Source organism: Anomaloglossus baeobatrachus, chromosome 12 (assembly GCF_048569485.1).
Source record: "Anomaloglossus baeobatrachus isolate aAnoBae1 chromosome 12, aAnoBae1.hap1, whole genome shotgun sequence".
Taxonomy (NCBI): Eukaryota; Metazoa; Chordata; class Amphibia; order Anura; family Aromobatidae; genus Anomaloglossus; species Anomaloglossus baeobatrachus.
In genome coordinates, this window is record NC_134364.1 from 43,630,256 (window position 1) to 43,648,936 (window position 18,681).

General features: G+C 47.6%; 1 protein-coding gene across 1 annotated transcript in view; it reads right to left on the reverse strand.

Moving 5' to 3' along the window:
* Positions 1–18,681, reverse strand: part of MNAT1 (MNAT1 component of CDK activating kinase) — a 191,496-nt gene that overhangs the window by 109,309 nt on the left and 63,506 nt on the right. The window contains exon 6 of the mRNA XM_075331260.1: positions 8,764–8,883. Coding sequence (XP_075187375.1) covers positions 8,764–8,883 — 120 coding nt within the window. The remainder of the gene's footprint in view (positions 1–8,763; positions 8,884–18,681) is intronic.

Below are 18,681 nucleotides of genomic sequence, written 5' to 3' on the forward strand. Positions count from 1 at the left end.
GATTGCACACGGACAGCATACTGACAGCACACTGAGAGCACACTGATGACAAGTGAGAAAAATTCGTCCGACTTTCGCAAATGAGAATGGGACCGTTTTTTAATATGTTCGTGTGAGTCCAGCCTAAGCCATAAGGCGGCTGTAACTTTTTATTTATGTGAATCATTTCAAAAGCCATGCACAAGTGCAACTCAGATATATTTATGCTTGCAATGCCTTTAACTAAACAATACTTTACCTTCAATTTTATTTAATTTTTTTAAACAATGTAAGTCTTAATTTTTCTTGAAATACATTTTTTTTCCTCTTTTAGCCTCAGTTGGAGATTTGAACATGCGACTCTGGGCTCAGAGTTATAGGGACTGAAAGCCAGAATGACTGTACAAACCAAGCACATACATCATGGCGTGGCCATGTAAATACACCTTCCTATCTCCGCCCCTCTTTTTTGAGTTACAGCTCTGGCTACATCGAGCTAGAATAGAACGGAGATAGATGGAAACTGGGTTTTTTAACATTTTAAATGTTATGCTTTTCATTGTAGAAGACATAACTTTTTCATTTTTCCGAGTACAGAACTGTTTGAGGAATAGTTTCTTTATTCAACCAGCTATAGTTGTTACCGGTACTATTTGGGGATACATTTCAACTTTTCGATGATTTTTTTTTATTTGCTGTTATAGGTGGCGGCATGAACAAAAATGGCCATTCATGTAGAGTTTTTCATTTTTATTTTATTTTTTTTGGGTGTTCATCATTCGGGATAAAATATTGATATATACTGTATATTTATTATACAGGTCACAAACATGGTGATACCAGATGTCTAGCGGTGTGTATTGGTGCCAGTACCTTGTTCTATTTTATGGGCCATGTTTTTAATGATTTTTTTGAAATAAGGGAATTGATTTTATCTGGACGAGTGCTGGATCTCCTTTTGCACAGATGTCTGACACAGTCTATTCTGCTTTGTTCTACAGCAGAATACGAAGGTCTAGTGCTGCCATTGAAACTATCATCACCCCACGGCCGCAGTGCGAAGAGCCGATGGAGTGACAGAGCGAGCAATCTCCTACTGTCTCACTTTTTACATGCAACGATCGCTACTGACCGCATCATCTAAACCGTCCATTGGTGTCTAATGAAGGGACCTCTGGAAGTTGGGGGATTGACCACTGTTAAGCAGAGAATCACGACCCCGGAGGACGGAATAATTACTGCCTTTTCACATCCTAATGGAAAGTGGCAGGTAAAGAGGCAGTGGGACAACGGGATGTTACGGTGGGTAATGTGTTATGGGTGTTGTGCTATCAAAGCACGTTATCCTTCTTTTATAGGATAAGTGTTAACTTACTGATTGGTCCTAATCCTGGAACCAGCACCAAATTGATAGAATGTGGCACTTACATAAAAGCTTGGTGCAGCAGTCACAGCCCCACAGGGAATGAATGGAACCGAAGTCAGGTATATGGGCACTGCTGCTCTACCATAATGAGTATATAAGTGCCCGTTGTGCCGATTGGTGCGGATCCCCATGGTCAGTCCTCCACCGATCTACAAATTATCGCCAATCCTGTGGACAGGTGTTGTTTGGTTTTTTACCGGACAACCCCTTTAAATGGTTGGGCGGCAAGGTGGCTCAGTGGTTAGCATTGCAGTCTTGCAGCGCTGGGGTCCTGGGTTCGAATCCCACCAAGGACAACATCTGCAAGGAGTTTGTATGTTCTCCCCGTGTTTGCGTGGGTTTCCTCCGGGTTCTCCGGTTTCCTCCCACACTCCAAAAACATACAGATAGGGACTCTAGATTGTGAGCCCCAATGGGGACAGTGCTGCCAATGTATGTAAAGCGCTGTGGAATTAATAGCACTATATAAATGAATAAAATTATTATTAATTATTATTAATATTAATATATTATATATATATATATATATATATATATATATATATATATATATACACATATATATATATATATATATATATATACACACATATATATATATATATATATACACACATATATATATATATATATATATATATATATATATATATATACACACATATATATATATATATAAATAAACATATATATTTTTTCAACTTTAATTCTTGGAACCTGCCATAGCACAAACTCCTGGGGAATACCATCGTACAATGCCAGAAACGAAGAACAAACTCTGTGACCTCTGCGGTGACCTCTGCCTGCACAGTTGTGCAGTTTACTGGGCTGTAAATCCTTAAAGACAGGTCAAACCTGTTCTTCTTGGCCCAGCGCCCTGTCACTGAATACATGGAGGAGCTTACTCACGGTGAATGGAGAGACCATTCTTACACAATGGTGGCGTTTCGTGTGCACAGATAAATATAATTTCGCTTTCAAAATATATAAATAAATGACAGAAAAAATTAAAATAAACAATTATCTCCCTTGTCGGCGGTTATGTCACTGAGCACTGTGCGGAGAATGAAAGAAGAGTCCTTTCACTGGAGAATATTTGATTTTCCATGGGGCGAGACTCTCCCTAGATAATGTAGTAGCATTACTGAGCAAGACTAGGGTCACACTTACGTTACCGCTGCCATTGGGAGCCTGATCTGAGGGATTTTAGTTCTGTATTTACTGCTCGTTCTCTAGGTCACAGCCACCGCTACAATCTATAAGAGGTGGCTGGTTACTCAGGCAAAGAGATTGCACTTACAAGCTCTTTGCTATAGAGCTTGTAAGCGCTGTTCTGAAGACGGCTGGATTGCAGGATATGGTGGTCAGCTTCAGTTCTCCTGCTCAACAATACTGAAGAGGAAGAAACCACCGGGGCCATAATGCAACAGGTCCAAATCTTTCAGGAGGGCAAAAACTTTCAGCAGTAAGTCATGGGAGAACAACCCCTCCTCTAATTAAATAATAAAGTGAAATAAATGTGACTAATGGGGTCTTTAAGAGCTTTTCTTTGCCCTGGGCCTCAAAGAGAGTCAACCTTGCCAATGGCGTCGCTTTGGACAATGTCCAATATCTGTTCCGGCAGGGATTATCTTTTTCAGATATGTCCAAAAGTGTTGCATGCCCATCCGAAAAAGACAAACACTGCAAGGACTAGTGTCCAAAGTCATTGCCTCAGCCTCATAGATAAGTAAATAAATAAATCTTTATTTTTATATAGCGCTAACATATTCCGCAGCGCTTTACATACCTCAGGAACACTGTCCCCATTGGGGCTCACAATCTAAATTCCCTATCTGTATGTCTTTGGAGTGTGGGAGGAAACCGGAGAACCCGGAGGAAATCCACGCAAACACGGGGAGAACATACAAACTCCTTGCAGATGTTGCCCTTGGTGGGATTCGAACCCAGGACCCCAGCGCTGCAAGACTGCAGTGCTAACCACTGAGCCACCATAAGACTGCAGTGCTAACCACTGAGCCACCGCGCAGGCCTCATAATAACGGTTGTGGGAATCTTGTTTTTCGAGGATTGCAACAGAAACTCTAGGTGTGTGAGCCTAGCCTAACTCAAGACAGAAAAGTGGACATTATAACCAGGAAAACTATTTATTGACGAGTCCTGTGCGTTCAATAACGGAACAGTTGTGCGACTGATCGTTTTGATCACGATTTTCTTCATTTATCTAATTTCTCATCACTTAATAACAACAATCTTGGTATGAGCCGATCTTCAGCCCAGTTACTACTCTTTTCCTTTGGCATGTATACAAAATAAATTGGGGGTGAGGTTCTGTAACTATCAATTGTTTTACTATTACAGATACTTGGAGGACTGTGAATCAGTCAAGGAAAAACATACGCATTCCAAAATAAGCAAATAGTATCATTTTGATGAATATTTCCAGCTGTTTTATTTTAACAGTGTAATTTTATGCTTTACTTTAAAGCAACACTCCAGGCTAAAGTGATAGTGGGGTATTACTGTCATGCCAGGTACGGGGAAATACCAAGAAAGCGGCGAAGGGGAAGGGAAACCCAGTGTCTGGGGAAGGAAAACCCTGTCTCTAGGAAAGGGGGTGATGGTGACACCTACCAAACCTACCGCTAGTTCCTGGCTTCCCTCACCACCCCAGATAGGGCCTACTATAGGGTCAGGTATCCAGCTCAGCGCATAGGTGCGGAACCTAAATAGAGAACGGATAAGACGAGAGATTAGTCAACCCCACTAACCTCTGGGAAGGGAAACCCTGGGGCTAGGGAAGCGGGAGATGGTGACCTTGACAATATCTACCGCTGGCCCCTGGCGTCCCTCGCCACCTTTGATAGGTTCTGCACCTATGCGCCGAGCCGGATACCTGACTCTGAAGTAGGCCCTCGGTAGGGAGCGGGTAAGACGAGATATTAGTCAACCCCACAAATCTCTGGGAAGGGAAGCCCTGAGTTTAGAGAAGCGAGAGATGGTGACTCCTGACCAAACCTTCCGCTGGACCCTGGCTTCCCTCACCACCTGACCCTAGAGAAGGCCCTAGGTAGGAAGCGGATGGGATGGGCACTTAGTCAACCCCACTAAGCTCTAAAGAAGACACAGGGATCCCAAAAAATAGGTTGTTTATTTCACATCTCCAGATGACTCCAAGCACGGAACTGCAACAGCAGCATGCAGTATTTTTGATGCATTTACATGTACGGTTGTTAAATTGGACCAACCAACTCTCCCAAGAGGAAGATGCTTCAGGACACATCAACATTGTGTGTGTCGTAATGTCATGCTGGGGTGATGGAACGCCCGGCATGCAGCGTAAGAGAAGGGGTATGCCATGGAAGATGTAAAGGTAGGCTCTAATTATTAAGAGAGAAGGGTCACCACCTAACTCCCCTGTGGCTGATCCCTGTGCTCCCTAGTCTGGGGTTCTTCATCCCCGTGTATGACCTAGCCATGGCTGACCCTGGACTTATCCTGACTAGTGAGCAGGCCAGCAAGACACTAGTCTCTAATAGAAAATGCAACATGAGTAAGGAGAGATAAACAAGGAAAAACTGAACCACCACCTAACTCCAGAGACAACTCCTTCAAAGGTCAGCATAGAAAGAACTATAACTGGCATAGGAGTGACTAAGGAATGGGTTTATATAGCAGAAGGGAGTGGCTGCAGTTAAGATTAACAACTACATGTTAATCAAAGCCAGATAGAAAGGAAACTTAACCACTTCAGCAACGAATGGAATTAAATATGCTCCTACTCAGGATTACATCATGACGGGGAAGGGGGATTTATGTGACTATTATATCGTCCATAAATGGACCAACCAGGGGTCTCCTGACCTGAACCTAAATCATAGCTTTGAAAGCTATGAAGATGTATTCAAATATTTTTTTGCAGAACATGGGACTTTTCTAGATGGAAAGAGAAATCTGTTCTTGGATCTTGGACCTTTATTTTAAAGGTATACGGTACACAAACGCTCACAACATCGGAGGTCAGCAGTAAGCAGATTTATAGAAAGTGGAGTGGTTGTACTTTGCCAAATTCTCTTTAGAGAGGGGGGAGGAGGACTGGACAGTCATAGGTTATGCGCTGCCAGAAAAAGCAGATTTTTCTATAGATTGGGTTCAGAATCTGTGTCTATTCCAGGATTTTTTATTCTTTAAATGAGAAAAAATAAGGAAGAGAGGTTTGGAAACGAAATACATGGGGAATATAAATAAGCTGAATCCACACATCCCCAGCCCACCCACATCTCCATTTCTCAGCTTTTCCCTCTGCAGGAAATTACTGCACGCTAATAAAACATAACAGTCATTTCACAAATCTGAGCCGCTATAAAAGGAACGCATTAGCCAACGCTAGCCAAAACCTACACACAGTGGCCATTACATGATCGTCACTGCAAACCGACCGGTCACCTACACAGCACTTCTGTTCTATTACTACAGTATTCACCACTCCGTCCTAGGCCGTCAGAACAATTTCTACCATTGTGTAATGAGGATGTATTTACTAAATTAAAGGGGGTGTCTACATTTGTATTTAAAGGGAACCTGTCACCACTTTTTTGGCGTATAAGCTGCGGCCACCACCACCGGGCTCTTATATACAGCATTTTAACATTGTAACGCCTGCTTGGATCCACAGACTCAGATGGGATGTAATGGACAGGCTAGAGGGAAGCCACTCACCAAGCAGGACCCCCAGAACCCTGAAACCCTTTAACCCCTATACAGGGATTTGGAATTACACAGGGCCCTGGAGATCACTACCTGTGGAAGGCTGCAGTCCGATGAGAGTAGTCGTCAGGCAGGGTCAAACCAGGAATTGCGGAACAGGGACAGAATCGGCAGACAAGGACGTAATCAGAAAACGTAGCAGAGGTCAAATCCGGATCAAGCAGCGAGATACATAAACAGCAGGCAGGAGGGTAGTCAGGAAACATGCACACAGGAATCACAAAACAGAATAGGGCAGACCAGGAGCCAGGAAATCAGAACTATCTCTGGCAGTGGTCATGTGACAGGAGGGGAACTCAGAAGGGTGTGGTGTCTTCCCATTGGCTGTAGCTGAACGCTGGCAACTTCAGCTGGGAGACACACGCCACCCACAGTCAGCCAGTGGTACTGCAGATCCCAAGATAACCCAGCCCAGTGGATGAGCGGAGCCTGCGCCCACCGGTGCCACTGGCATCGACTCCTCTCCCATCACAAGCACCATCCACGGCAGGAACACGGCGTCGCCTGGCGATCGGAGCAGTCGCTAGAGCAGACTCCGGTGGTGACGTAACAAACATGCTGTATATGAGCCCAGGCCAGGGGTATAACATATAAAACACTTTATAATACTTACCTAACGGTCGCGCTGTGGGCCTTATGGGCGTCTCCGTTGTCGGCTCTTTTGGCCATCTTTGTTCTTCTCCTCTAGCCGCGGCGCATGACACGTCCGACGTCATACACACTCGCCGACATTCAGGTCCTGAGCAGGGCAGACCAAAGTATTGTAGTGCACCTGCGCAGGACCGGCGAGTGTGTATGACGTAGCCGCGTCATGCATCCAGGCTTCAGAAAGAAGACGAAGATGGCCGAAAGAGGCGGCGCCAGCACCGGACAACGGAGACGGCCATAAGGCCCACCGCACGACTGTTAGGTGAGTATTATAAAGTGTTTTAAATGTTATACCCCTGGCCTTGGATCTTATATACAGCATGTTAGAATTCTGTATATAAGAGCCCGGTGGTGATAGCCGCAGCTTATAGGCCAAAAAAGTGGTGACTGGTTCCCTTTAAGTGGTTGTTCCACTTCAAAATATGGGTTTGCAGTCTTAAAAAAATAAATAAAACTAAGCACTTACTTTGGAAACTTGGAAAACCTCTTGCATATACGTACAAATTGGGATATAATGAATATTAGCAGTGTACGTTAGAGATATATGGTAAAGATTCCTGCCACGCTAGGTATGGAGGAAAACCAGGCGAGCTGCGAAAAGGAGGGTGAAGAGGGCAACCCTGTCTCTAGGGGGACATGGTGACCCCCTGGTAAAACCTACCACTGGATCCTGGCTTCCCCATCGTCCCTAGATAGGTTCCACACCTCTTCGCCGATCAGGATACCTAGGCCCTGGTTGACCCTGAAATAAACCCTAGGCAGCGACCGAACAGGATGAGCACTAGTCAACCCCACTATCTTATGGAGAACCCATGGAGAACTTATCTGCAAGAGGAGTTTGTGAGAATGACAGCAACATGTTACGACAGGAGATTTCAAGCCGACTGCTTCCAATCTGGACACCTTAGGAGTAAACTATCATTGGCAACAAACCAAAAGGAAATGCAGGTTTATATGGACACAGGGAGTGGGGATGAGGATTTGCAGCTGAACTGCCACGATATCTGCAGGGTCCAAAAGGGAAAGAGTTAACCCTAACAGGGAAGATGCATAGAACTCCATTCACACCAAAGAAGAAAGAATGGAATACCAAGGAGCAGTTTGTGCCGCCAAACACAGTGACCTTCTGCAGTCGGACACCACAGGGCTGTCTGTAACCTGTGATAATTCCCCAACATAAACCTCCAACATCCATCATTGCATAGACTTACAATGGAATATGTCTCCCATAGGTTTCCATTCTAACAAAAAAAAAATTATATATATATACACTGTGCAGTCATGTAATGGATGCCTCTATAAACAACAGCTGAGACGACTACAGAATGTTATAAAGAAAAGTCCCTTTAGACCATATGCTCTAAAGTCCTGTACAGATCACTGTTAGAGGGCATCTGTCAGCAGGTTTTTGTTATGTAATCTGAAAGCAGCATAACATGGGTAGAGACCCCGAATCTAGTGATGTGTCACTTGCTTGTCAGTTTGAGGTCATTTTGACACAATCCCCATTTTCCCGGCTGCAGATCTAGCAGTGCTCGAAATGCAGAGCTGTGTATAACCCCACCCACACCACTGATTGGCAGATTTGTGTACACTGCATATTAACAGAAAGCAGCTAAATCTGTGGTGGGTGTGTAGTTACACAGAACAGGAGGACTAGGAGGCACAAGACACCTAGTCCTGTACTGATAATCTCCTGCTAATAATAAAAGACTGAAACAGCAGCAGCCAAGTAAGTGACACATCGCTGGAATCAAGATCTCTGCCCCTTCATCAGTCTCTTATTACATAGCAAAAACCTGCTGACAGATTCCCATTAACAAAAACCTGGAATTGGAAACCAAAACAGGCAAGACACCCATATTTTTCTGGTCTGAATAACTATTTCTCATGTACATTGAGAAAGACAAGCTGACACAATTGTAACCCCTTTTAACACTTACCATTTTGATGCCAGTCGAAAAAGTGACCGCTGGTTTTGTCTTCTCAATTTGCACTTCGATCTGAGTGGTTTTGCCCTTGTGTTGAGCCAGGAGGATAGACGCCGGAAGGTGAGAGGTCTCCTGCAATGGTTAGGAGGGAGAGGAAGAGAAATGTAAAAATCATCTAGCATCTCTACATTAAAGAGCTGACATGTAATGATGAGCGAGTATCAGTATGCTCGAGACGCTCCATATATCCCACGAGAGAGAGAAAAAGAGAGAAAAAGAGAGAGAAAAGAGAGAAAAAGAGAGAAAAAGAGAGAGAGAGAGAAAGAGAGAGAGAGAGAAAGAGAGAGAGAGAGAAAGAGAGAGAGAGAGAAAGAGAGAGAGAGAAAGAGAGAGAGAGAGAAAGAGAGAGAGAGAGAAAGAGAGAGAGAGAGAAAGAGAGAAAAAAAGAGAAAAAGGGAAACAGCCAGACCCGCGACCGGGAAACAGCCAGACCCGCGACCGGGAAACAGCCAGACCCGCGACCGGGAAACAGCCAGACCCGCGACCGGGAAACAGCCAGACCCGCGACCGGGAAACAGCCAGACCCGCGACCGGGAAACAGCCAGACCCGCGACCGGGAAACAGCCAGACCCGCGACCGGGAAACAGCCAGACCCGCGACCGGGAAACAGCCAGACCCGCGACCGGGAAACAGCCAGACCCGCGACCGGGAAACAGCCAGACCCGCGACCGGGAAACAGCCAGACCCGCGACCGGGAAACAGCCAGACCCGCGACCGGGAAACAGCCAGACCCGCGACCGGGAAACAGCCAGACCCGCGACCGGGAAACAGAGACCTCTTCATCAGCCCTCCCATTAAAATCTGCCAGAAAAATGTTTGTGTTTCCCATTGACATCCATTATGCTCGTTACTCGAGCCCACCCGAGCGGCGCAATTCCACTATTGAGCACGTTAGTGCTCACTCATCACTATTGACATGCATATACAAAATAAGTCAAGGAGAAAAAAAAAGAAAAAGGTTACATCATTAGAGAATGGCGCACTGCACCCAGGATGATGAGCCGCTATCGGCCGGTGCACTGCGCTCTTCTGATCACTTCCCCATTTTTCAAACGAGACTGGATAAAAATCCCGAATGGATGAAATATCAAATGGACGTCCCCTGAGTTCCTTCGTAATAAAAGGAACACTACCACTTTGCCTGTATCTTTCGGATATTGATCATGCGGGTGGTCCACTAGAACCTCCACCTCCCCCGTGTTGTGTGCCTGCCAAAGTTCCTCAGCACTCGCCAATCAATGCAGAGTTCAATCCACCTATAAATATATAAAAAGGTGGATTGATTTGTCTCCTTGTAAAAAACAAACAAAATATTTGTGTGGGTTTTTTGTTTTGTTTTTGTTTTTTTTAAAAAGAAGGAGACAGATCAATAAAATAATGCAACACATCAACTCATTTGTTTCTTTCTGAAAACAGTATCTCCTTGTGAAAAAATAAAAAGGACTTTGCAACGATCAATTGCAGAGGATTTTCTCTTCTGATTGGAATTCCCCAGGACTGGAATAATTCTTAATTAAAAAAAAAAATCTTAGATTAAATTGTCAGCACTTTCAAACTAGACATGGGTGAGTACTTTTAATAAAGTGATGGGTGTTAATCACCGTTAAGCCTTCCAAAATGAAGGCGATCTTGCTCTGTTTGGTCTGTAATTCGAGATTTATTCATTAAAGGAGGATTGAATCCATCTTTACAAAACGTCGATGATAATAAATCACCAATAGAAGACTCCGCTCGGAAAAAAATAGATTAAATATTGTCTAATAAAATAGCGTTCACATCAGATTGGACCGGAGGAACGGACGCCTGCCAATGCAAGCAACTAAATGGGGATTTCAATGTTTTCATTCTAAATTCCATCAACTTGTAGAATGGGGGGAAAATATGGTAGATTTTATCATAAAAATAAGTCTCTTATTTCGCAAAAAAATCTAGCTAAATGTACACAATGGACTTAGGGGATGCCTATAAGAGACATAATTTAGAGGATGCTAAGATTTCATTTAATATAGATGAAGGAAATAGTGCTGGATATTGAGCTTGGCATTTAGCTGAAAAGGATATTTGGGAAGAACACTGCTAGCCTGGCATCCAGCTGGTGAGGACACTGGGAGGAACACTGCTAGCCCAGCAGCCAGCTGGTGAGGACACTGGGAGGAACACTGCTAGCCCGGCATCCAGCTGGTGAGGACACTGGGAGGAACACTGCTAGCCCGGCAACCAGCTGGAGAGGGCACTGGGAGGAACACTGCTAGCCTGGCATCCAGCTGGAGAGGACACTGGGAGGAACAACTGCTAGCCTGGCATCCAGCTGGAGAGGACACTGGGAGGAACACTGCTAGCCTGGCATCCAGCTGGAGAGGACACTGGGAGGAACACTGCTAGCCCGGCAACCAGCTGGAGAGGACACTGGGAGGAACACTGCTAGCCTGGCATCCAGCTGGAGAGGACACTGGGAGGAACACTGCTAGCCTGGCATCCAGCTGGAGAGGACACTGGGAGGAACACTGCTAGCCTGGCATCAAGTAGGAGAGGACATTGGGAGGACCACTGCTAGCATGGCATCCAGCTGGAGAGAACATTGGGAGGAACACTGCTAGCCTGGCATCCAGCTGGAGAGGACATTGGGAGAAACAACATTGCTAGCCTAGCATCCAGCTGGAAAGGACATTGGGAGGAACACTACTAGCTCGGCATTCAGCCGGAGAGGACATTGGGAGGAACACTACTAGCTCGGCATTCAGCCGGAGAGGACATTGTGAGGAACACTACTAGCTCGGCATTCAGCCGGAGAGGACATTGTGAGGAACACTACTAGCTCGGCATTCAGCCGGAGAGGACATTGGGAGGAACAATGCTAGCCTGGCATCCAGCTGGAAAGGACATTGTGGATGAGGAGAGTACAAGTCCGGAGTCCATTAGGCCTGCTGACAATGCTGAAAGCAAAAGACTGTGCTCCCCTTACAAAGCTCCTCCCACATGACTTTTTCAGTTAAATGCTAAGCAAAACATACAGACTCCCCTTAGTGACTGGGCCACATTTTTCAAATCTGATTTGTGTCACTCTGAGGCAATAACTCTCCAATATTTCAACACAACACAGTGATTGAGACTTTTTTTTAGTGACCCATTATATTTTATGATACATTTAGGTCATTTTGTTTTGTGTTTATTTATAATAATAATAAAAAAAAACAAAAAACAAACAAACAGAAATTTGACAAACGTCTCTAAAAATTCACAATTTTCAAACTTTGATCCAGATCGTTACACAACACAAAAAAGTGTCTGGATCCCATTTGCCTCCTGTCTGCCTTACATCAGCACTGTCTGTCAAATGTTCTTAGATTTTGTTAGACACTGTAAAATTATAGCAGTCATTCTTCTTCAAGGAACATTTACAAAGAAGGGAATTTTGTTACTTACCGTAAATTCCTTTTCTTCTAGCTCCAATTGGGAGACCCAGACGATTGGGTGTATAGCTACTGCCTCCGGAGGCCACACAAAGTATTACACTAAAAAGTGTAAGGCCCCTCCCCTTCTGCATATACACCCCCCGTGGATCACGGGCTGCTTCAGTTTTAGTGCAAAAGCAAGAAGGAGGAAAGCCAATAACTGGTTAAACAATTCACTCCGAAGGAACATCGGAGAACTGAAACCATTCAACATGAACAACATGTGTACCCGAACAACCAAAAAATCCCGAAGGAACAGGGGCGGGTGCTGGGTCTCCCAATTGGAGCTAGAAGAAAAGGAATTTACGGTAAGTAACAAAATTCCCTTCTTCTTCGGCGCTCCATTGGGAGACCCAGACGATTGGGACGTCCAAAAGCAGTCCCTGGGTGGGTAAATTAATACCTCAAGTTTGGACTGTAAAAACAGTCCTTCCCTACATGGAGGCAACCGCCGCCTGCAGGACTCTTCTACTTAGGCTGGCATCCGCCTAAGCGTAGGCATGCACCTGATAACGCTTGGTGAAGGTGTGCAGACTCGCCCAGGTAGCCGCCTGGCACACCTGCTGAGCCGTAGCCTGGTGCCGTAATGTCCAGGACGCACCCACGGCTCTGGTAGAATGGGCCTTCGGCCCTGATGGAACCGGAAGCCCAGCAGAACGGTAGGCTTCAAGAATTGGTTCCTTGATCCATCGAGCCAGGGTGGATTTGGAAGCCTGCGACCCTTTGCGCTGACCAGCGACAAGTACAAAGGGTGCATCCGAGCGGCGCAGGGGCGCCGTGCGGGAAATGTAGATTCTGAGCGCTCTCATCAGATCCAACAAATACAAATCCAATTCATATCGATGAACTGGATGAGGACAAAAGGAAGGTAAGGAAATATCCTGACTGAGATGAAAAGGAGGATACCACCTTAGGGAGAAACCCCGGAATCAGGCGCAGCACTACCTTGTCTTGGTGAAACACCAAGAAGGGAGCTTTGGATGACCGCGCTGCGAGCTCGGACACTCTCTGAAGAGACGTGACCGCTACCAAAAAGGCCACTTTCTGTGAAAGTCGAGAAAGTGAAACATCCCTCAGAGGCTCAAAGGGCGGCTCCTGGAGAGCAATTAGTACCCTGTTCAGATCCCATGGGTCTAACGGTCTCTTGTACGGAGGGACAATGTGACAAACCCCCTGCAGGAACGTGCGTACCTGAGGAAGTCGCCCTATGCGCTTCTGAAAGAATACAGACAGCGCTGGGACTCGTCCGTTAAGGGAGCCGAGCGACAAACCTTTTCCCAAACCAGATTGCAGGAAGGAAGGAAAAGTAGGCAATGCAAATGTCCAGGGAGACACTCCCTGAGCAGAGCACTAAGATAAGAATATCTTCCACGTCTTGTGGTGGATCTCGGCAGACGTTGGTTTCCTAGCCCGTCTCATGGTGACAATGACGTCTTGAGATAATCCTGAAGACGCCAGGATCCAGGACTCAATGGCCATCAGTCAGGTTCAGGGCTGTAGAATTCAGATGGAAAAAAAAACGGCCCTTGGGACAGTAAGTCTGGCCGGTCTGGTAGTGCCCACGGTTGGCCGACCGTGAGATGCCACAGATGCAGGTACCACGACCTCCTCGGCCAGTCTGGGGCGACGAGGATGGCGCGGCGGCAATCGGAGCTGATCTTGCGTAGCCCTCTGGGCAACAGAGTCAGAGGGGGAAACACATAGGGTAGCTGGAACTGCGACCAATCCTGAACTAAGGCGCCTGCCGCCAGAGCTCTTTGATCGTGAGACCGCGCCATGAAAATCGGGCCCTTGTTGTTGTGCCGAGACGCCATTAGGTCGACGTCCGGCCTCCCCCAGCGGCTACAGATTTCTTGAGACCCGTCCGGGTGCAGAGACCATTCCCCTGCGTCCATGCCCTGGCGACTGAGGAAGTCTGCTTCCCAGTTATCTACGCCCGGGATGTGAACTGCGGATATGGTGTATGCTCTGTCTTCCACCCACATCAGAATCCGCCGGACTTCCTGGGAGGCTTGCCGACTGCATGTTCCGCCTTGGTGGTTGATGTATGCCACCGCTGCGAAGTTGTCCGACTGAATTCGGATCTGTTCGCCTTCCAGCCTCTGCTGGAAGGCTTGCAGGGCAAGATACCCTGCCCAGATTTCCAGAACATTGATCTGAAGGGTGGACTCCTCTGAAGAGAGTCCTTGCCCGTCTGAGAAAGGGGTACGTTCCTGTCTAGGGACGTTGACTTCCCATCCCATTGGCGAAGAATGTCCTATAGAAGTGGACGCAGATGAAACTGCGCGAAAAGGACTGCCTCTGCATGAGGCGTCTTAAGGGGTGTGACTGGCCTTGAAGGAGAGACTGCACCCCCGTCTGTAGTGAACGCTGTATGTCCAGCGGGAGCTGCACTATCGCTGATAGAGTGTGAAGCTCCATGCCAAGATATGTCAGCGATTGGGTCGGTGTCAGATTTAACTTTGAAAAGTTTATGATCCACCCGAAACTCTGGAGAGTCTCCAGCGCCCCGTTCAGGCTGTGTTGGCATGCCTCTTGAGAGGGTGCCTTGACAAGTAGATCGTCCAAGTAAGGGATCACAGAGTGACCCTGAGAGTGCAGGACTACTCCCACTGCTGCCATGAACTTGTGAAAGGCCGTGGGGCTGTCGCCAGACCGAAGGGCAGGGCTACGAACTGAAGATGCTCGTCTTCAATCGTAGCGAACGCCGGTGCTCTGGAGCAATCGGCACGTGGAGATAAGCATCCTGATGTCTATTGACGCTAGGAAATCTCCTTGAGATATGGAGGCAATGACGGAGCGGAGGGATTCCATCCGGAACCGCCTGGTTTTCACGTGCTTGTTGAGCAGGTTTAGGTCCAAAACGGAACGGAAGAGCCGTCGTTTTTTGGTACCACAACCAGATTGGAGTAAAAACCGTATCTTGTTCCTGAGGAGGAACAGGGATTACCACTCCTTCTGCCTGCAGAAGAGCATCGGCTCGGTCGGGAGGTGAGGAAGGTCTGAAAATCTAGTCGGAGGACGAGAATAGAACTCTATCCTGTACACGTGAGACAAAATGTCTCTCACCCACCGGTCTTTGACCTGTGGCAGCTAAATGTCGCCAAAGCGGGAGAGTCTGCCACCGACCGCGGATGCGGAGAGAGAGAGCTGAACGTCATGAGGAAACCGCCTTGGTAGCGGTTCCTCCGGCTGCCTTCCTTGGGCGTGATTGAGCCTGCCAGGAATCTGCGCCTCTCTGAGCTTTTTGAGTCCTTTTGGACGAGGACAATTGGGACCTGCCCGAGCCTGGGAAGGACCGAAACCTCGACTGTCCCTTCCTCTGTTGGGTTGTTTGATCTGGGCTGGTGTAAGGAAGAGTCCTTACCCTTGGACTGTTTAATGATTTCATCCAATCGCTCACCAAACAGTCTGTCACCAGATAACGGCAAACTGGTTAAGCACTTTTTTGGAAGCAGAATCTGCTTTCCATTCCCTCAACCACAAGGCTTTGCGTAAAACCACGGAGTTGGCGGACGCCACTGACGTACGGCTCGTAGAGTGCAGGACAGCATTAATAGCGTAAGTCGCAATGCAGACATTGCGAGTTTAAGGACGCCATCTGCGGCACAGATGTACATGTGACAGTGTCCACGTGCGCAAGACCAGCTGAAAAAGCTTGGAATGCCCATACGGCTGCGAATGCCGGAGCAACCGACACGCCGATAGCTTCATAGACAGAATTCAACCAGAGGACCATCTGTCTGTCAATGGCATCTTTAAGTGAAGTCCCATCTTCCACTGCAACTATGGATCTAGCCGCAAGCCTGGAGATAGGGGAATCCACCTTTGGACACTGGGTCCAGCGCTTGACTACGTCAGGGGGAAGGGATAACGTGTATCCCTAATACGATTGGAGAACGCTTATCTGGATAAGTGTGGTGTTTCCGGATTGCTTCTCTGAAGTCAGAGTGGCCGGAAAAGTACTCAATATACGCTTGAGATACTGAAAAGGGATTTCTCCTGCTGTGAAGCTGACTCCTCCACCGGAGGAGCTGAGGGAGAAATATCCAACATTCCCTTGATGGACGCTAGAAGATCATTCACTATGGCGTCACCATCCGGAGTATCCGGATTGAGAGCGGTCTCAGGATCAGAGTCCTGATCAGCTACGTCTGCCTCATCATACAGAGAGTCCCGCTGGGACCCTAACCAGTGATGAAGCCGAGTGCCGCTCCCAGCGAGCTCGCTTAGACTGTCTGGGACTGTCGTCCGTGTCAGAGTCTGCGCCCTGGGATGCATGGGACCCCCCCGGAGCACTGATTTGTTCCAAATGAGGGCGTATCAACCTTGCCCATGGTCCGTCTGGACTGCATAGTCTCTAAGATGTTAGTCACAGTCACAGACCTATCAGCCGAAACTGCAACTCCGTCCCTGTCCCTGGACAGGGTTCACAGGTGGTTCCTTTAGCCACCTCTAGCAGAGACCCCGGCTGACCAAGTGCTACAGGGGAGCATTGCACACAATGGGGACAGTGGAACCTGCCGTGTGGAACAGTATCACGTGCAGTACAAGCAGCATAGAAAGCCTGTGCCTTGGCACCCTTTCTTTTTTGCTGCTGTTGTCCAGCCATCAAGAAGTATATAGCCAAGAATAGCGACCGTACAGTGCAATGTATAGCATACAAGCAGAAAGTACAAATGAACACTTCAGCACATGCAGTACAAGCAGCATAGAAAGCCTGTGCCTCAGCACCCTTGCTTTTTTGCTGCTGTTGTCCAGCCATCTAGGAGTATATAGCCAAGAATAGCGACCGTACAGTGCAGTGTATAGCATACCAGCATAAAGTACAAATGAACACTTCAGCACATGCAATACAAGCAGCCTAGAAAGCCTGTGCTTTAGCACCCTTGCTTTTTGCTGCTGTAGTCTAGCCATCTAGGCATAAAGTACAAATGGCATTAGTGGGGTCAGCACTTCAGGTGCTGCTTACCGCCCGCCCAAAGGCGGGTGTGTGGTCGCCCGAATCCTGTGACTGGTTGCCCAGAGCTTGTCTCCCTTCTCCAGCCCAGACTGCGTGCAGGAATGGCTGCCGGCGTCTTGTGAAGAGGGGCGGGCCGTGGGCGTGCCCCAGACAAGAGCGGGAAACTGGCGTCCCACTGAGTCCAGTGAAGGGGGCTGGAGAATGCAAAGCAGACTCCAGCTCTCGGTGCTGACTGTCTGTACAGCGTCCCGCCCCTCCCCTGACTGGCAGGGCTGGGGGCGGGAACGAAGCGAAAACTAGGCCGCAAAGCCGGGGACTCGAGTAATAAGCGCGGCCGTCCTTGTGCACGGCCAGCGCGGAAGTCCCCGGCGCACCACAAGTCCCAGCCGCGCCACAGTGTAAAACACCCCGCAACGGCCGGCGCGGCAGTTTCTAACACATAAATTCACTCAGCTAAGCTGCAGTGAATAATAGCACAAGCGCTCCGCGCTGTTGTCCCCGGCGCACTAGCACTCCCAGCAATGCTGGTGTGTGTGTGCGCTATGTGTACGGGGACACAGAGTACCTTAATGTAGCAGGGCCCTGTCCCTGACGATACCCAGCTCCATATCCAGCAGGATCTCCGGGTCTGTGGATGGAGCCCGGTCTCAGTGCCTGGAGACCGGTAAGATCCCACTTCACCAGAGCCCCGAGGGGGGATGGGGAAGGAAAACAGCATGTGGGCTCCAGCCTCCGTACCCGCAATGGGTACCTCAACCTTAACAAACACCCGACAAAAGTGGGGTGAGAAGGGAGCATGCTGGGGGCCCTAGTATGGGCCCTCTTTTCTTCCATCCGACATAGTCAGCAGCTGCTGCTGACTAAAAACAGTGGAGCTATGCGTGGATGTCTGACCTCCTTCGCACAAAGCATAAAACTGAAGCAGCCCGTGATCCACGGGGGGTGTATATGCAGAAGGGGAGGGGCCTTACACTTTTTAGTGTAATACTTTGTGTGGCCTCCGGAGGCAGTAGCTATACACCCAATCGTCTGGGTCTCCCAATGGAGCGCCGAAGAAACTTATTTTTTTAGGGATCTTGTCAGGTTGGAAGTGACTATGGGAGACCTAAGTATTGGGAAAACTCCCAAAAGTGATACCATTGTAAAAATAGCGCCCCTCAACATACCCAAATCTGCGGTCAGGTCGTTTATTAACCCTTCTGGTGCTATTCAGGAATTAATACACAGTGGCATGACTGGAAAGAAAAATGTTATTTTTACCATGTTGCTACTTTCTGAGCAGGTCAGTGTGACGGGGGGTGATTAACAGAGCAAAGGATGGACGAGGCCGAGGGACGATCCAACAGGTTTATTAACAGGAATGCAAGAACAGCACACGATAAGTCCACGTAAAACAGATTCGGGGGCCCTTCCCGACAATCCTCGGACCGGATTACAAAGCAATCGTCCTTACAG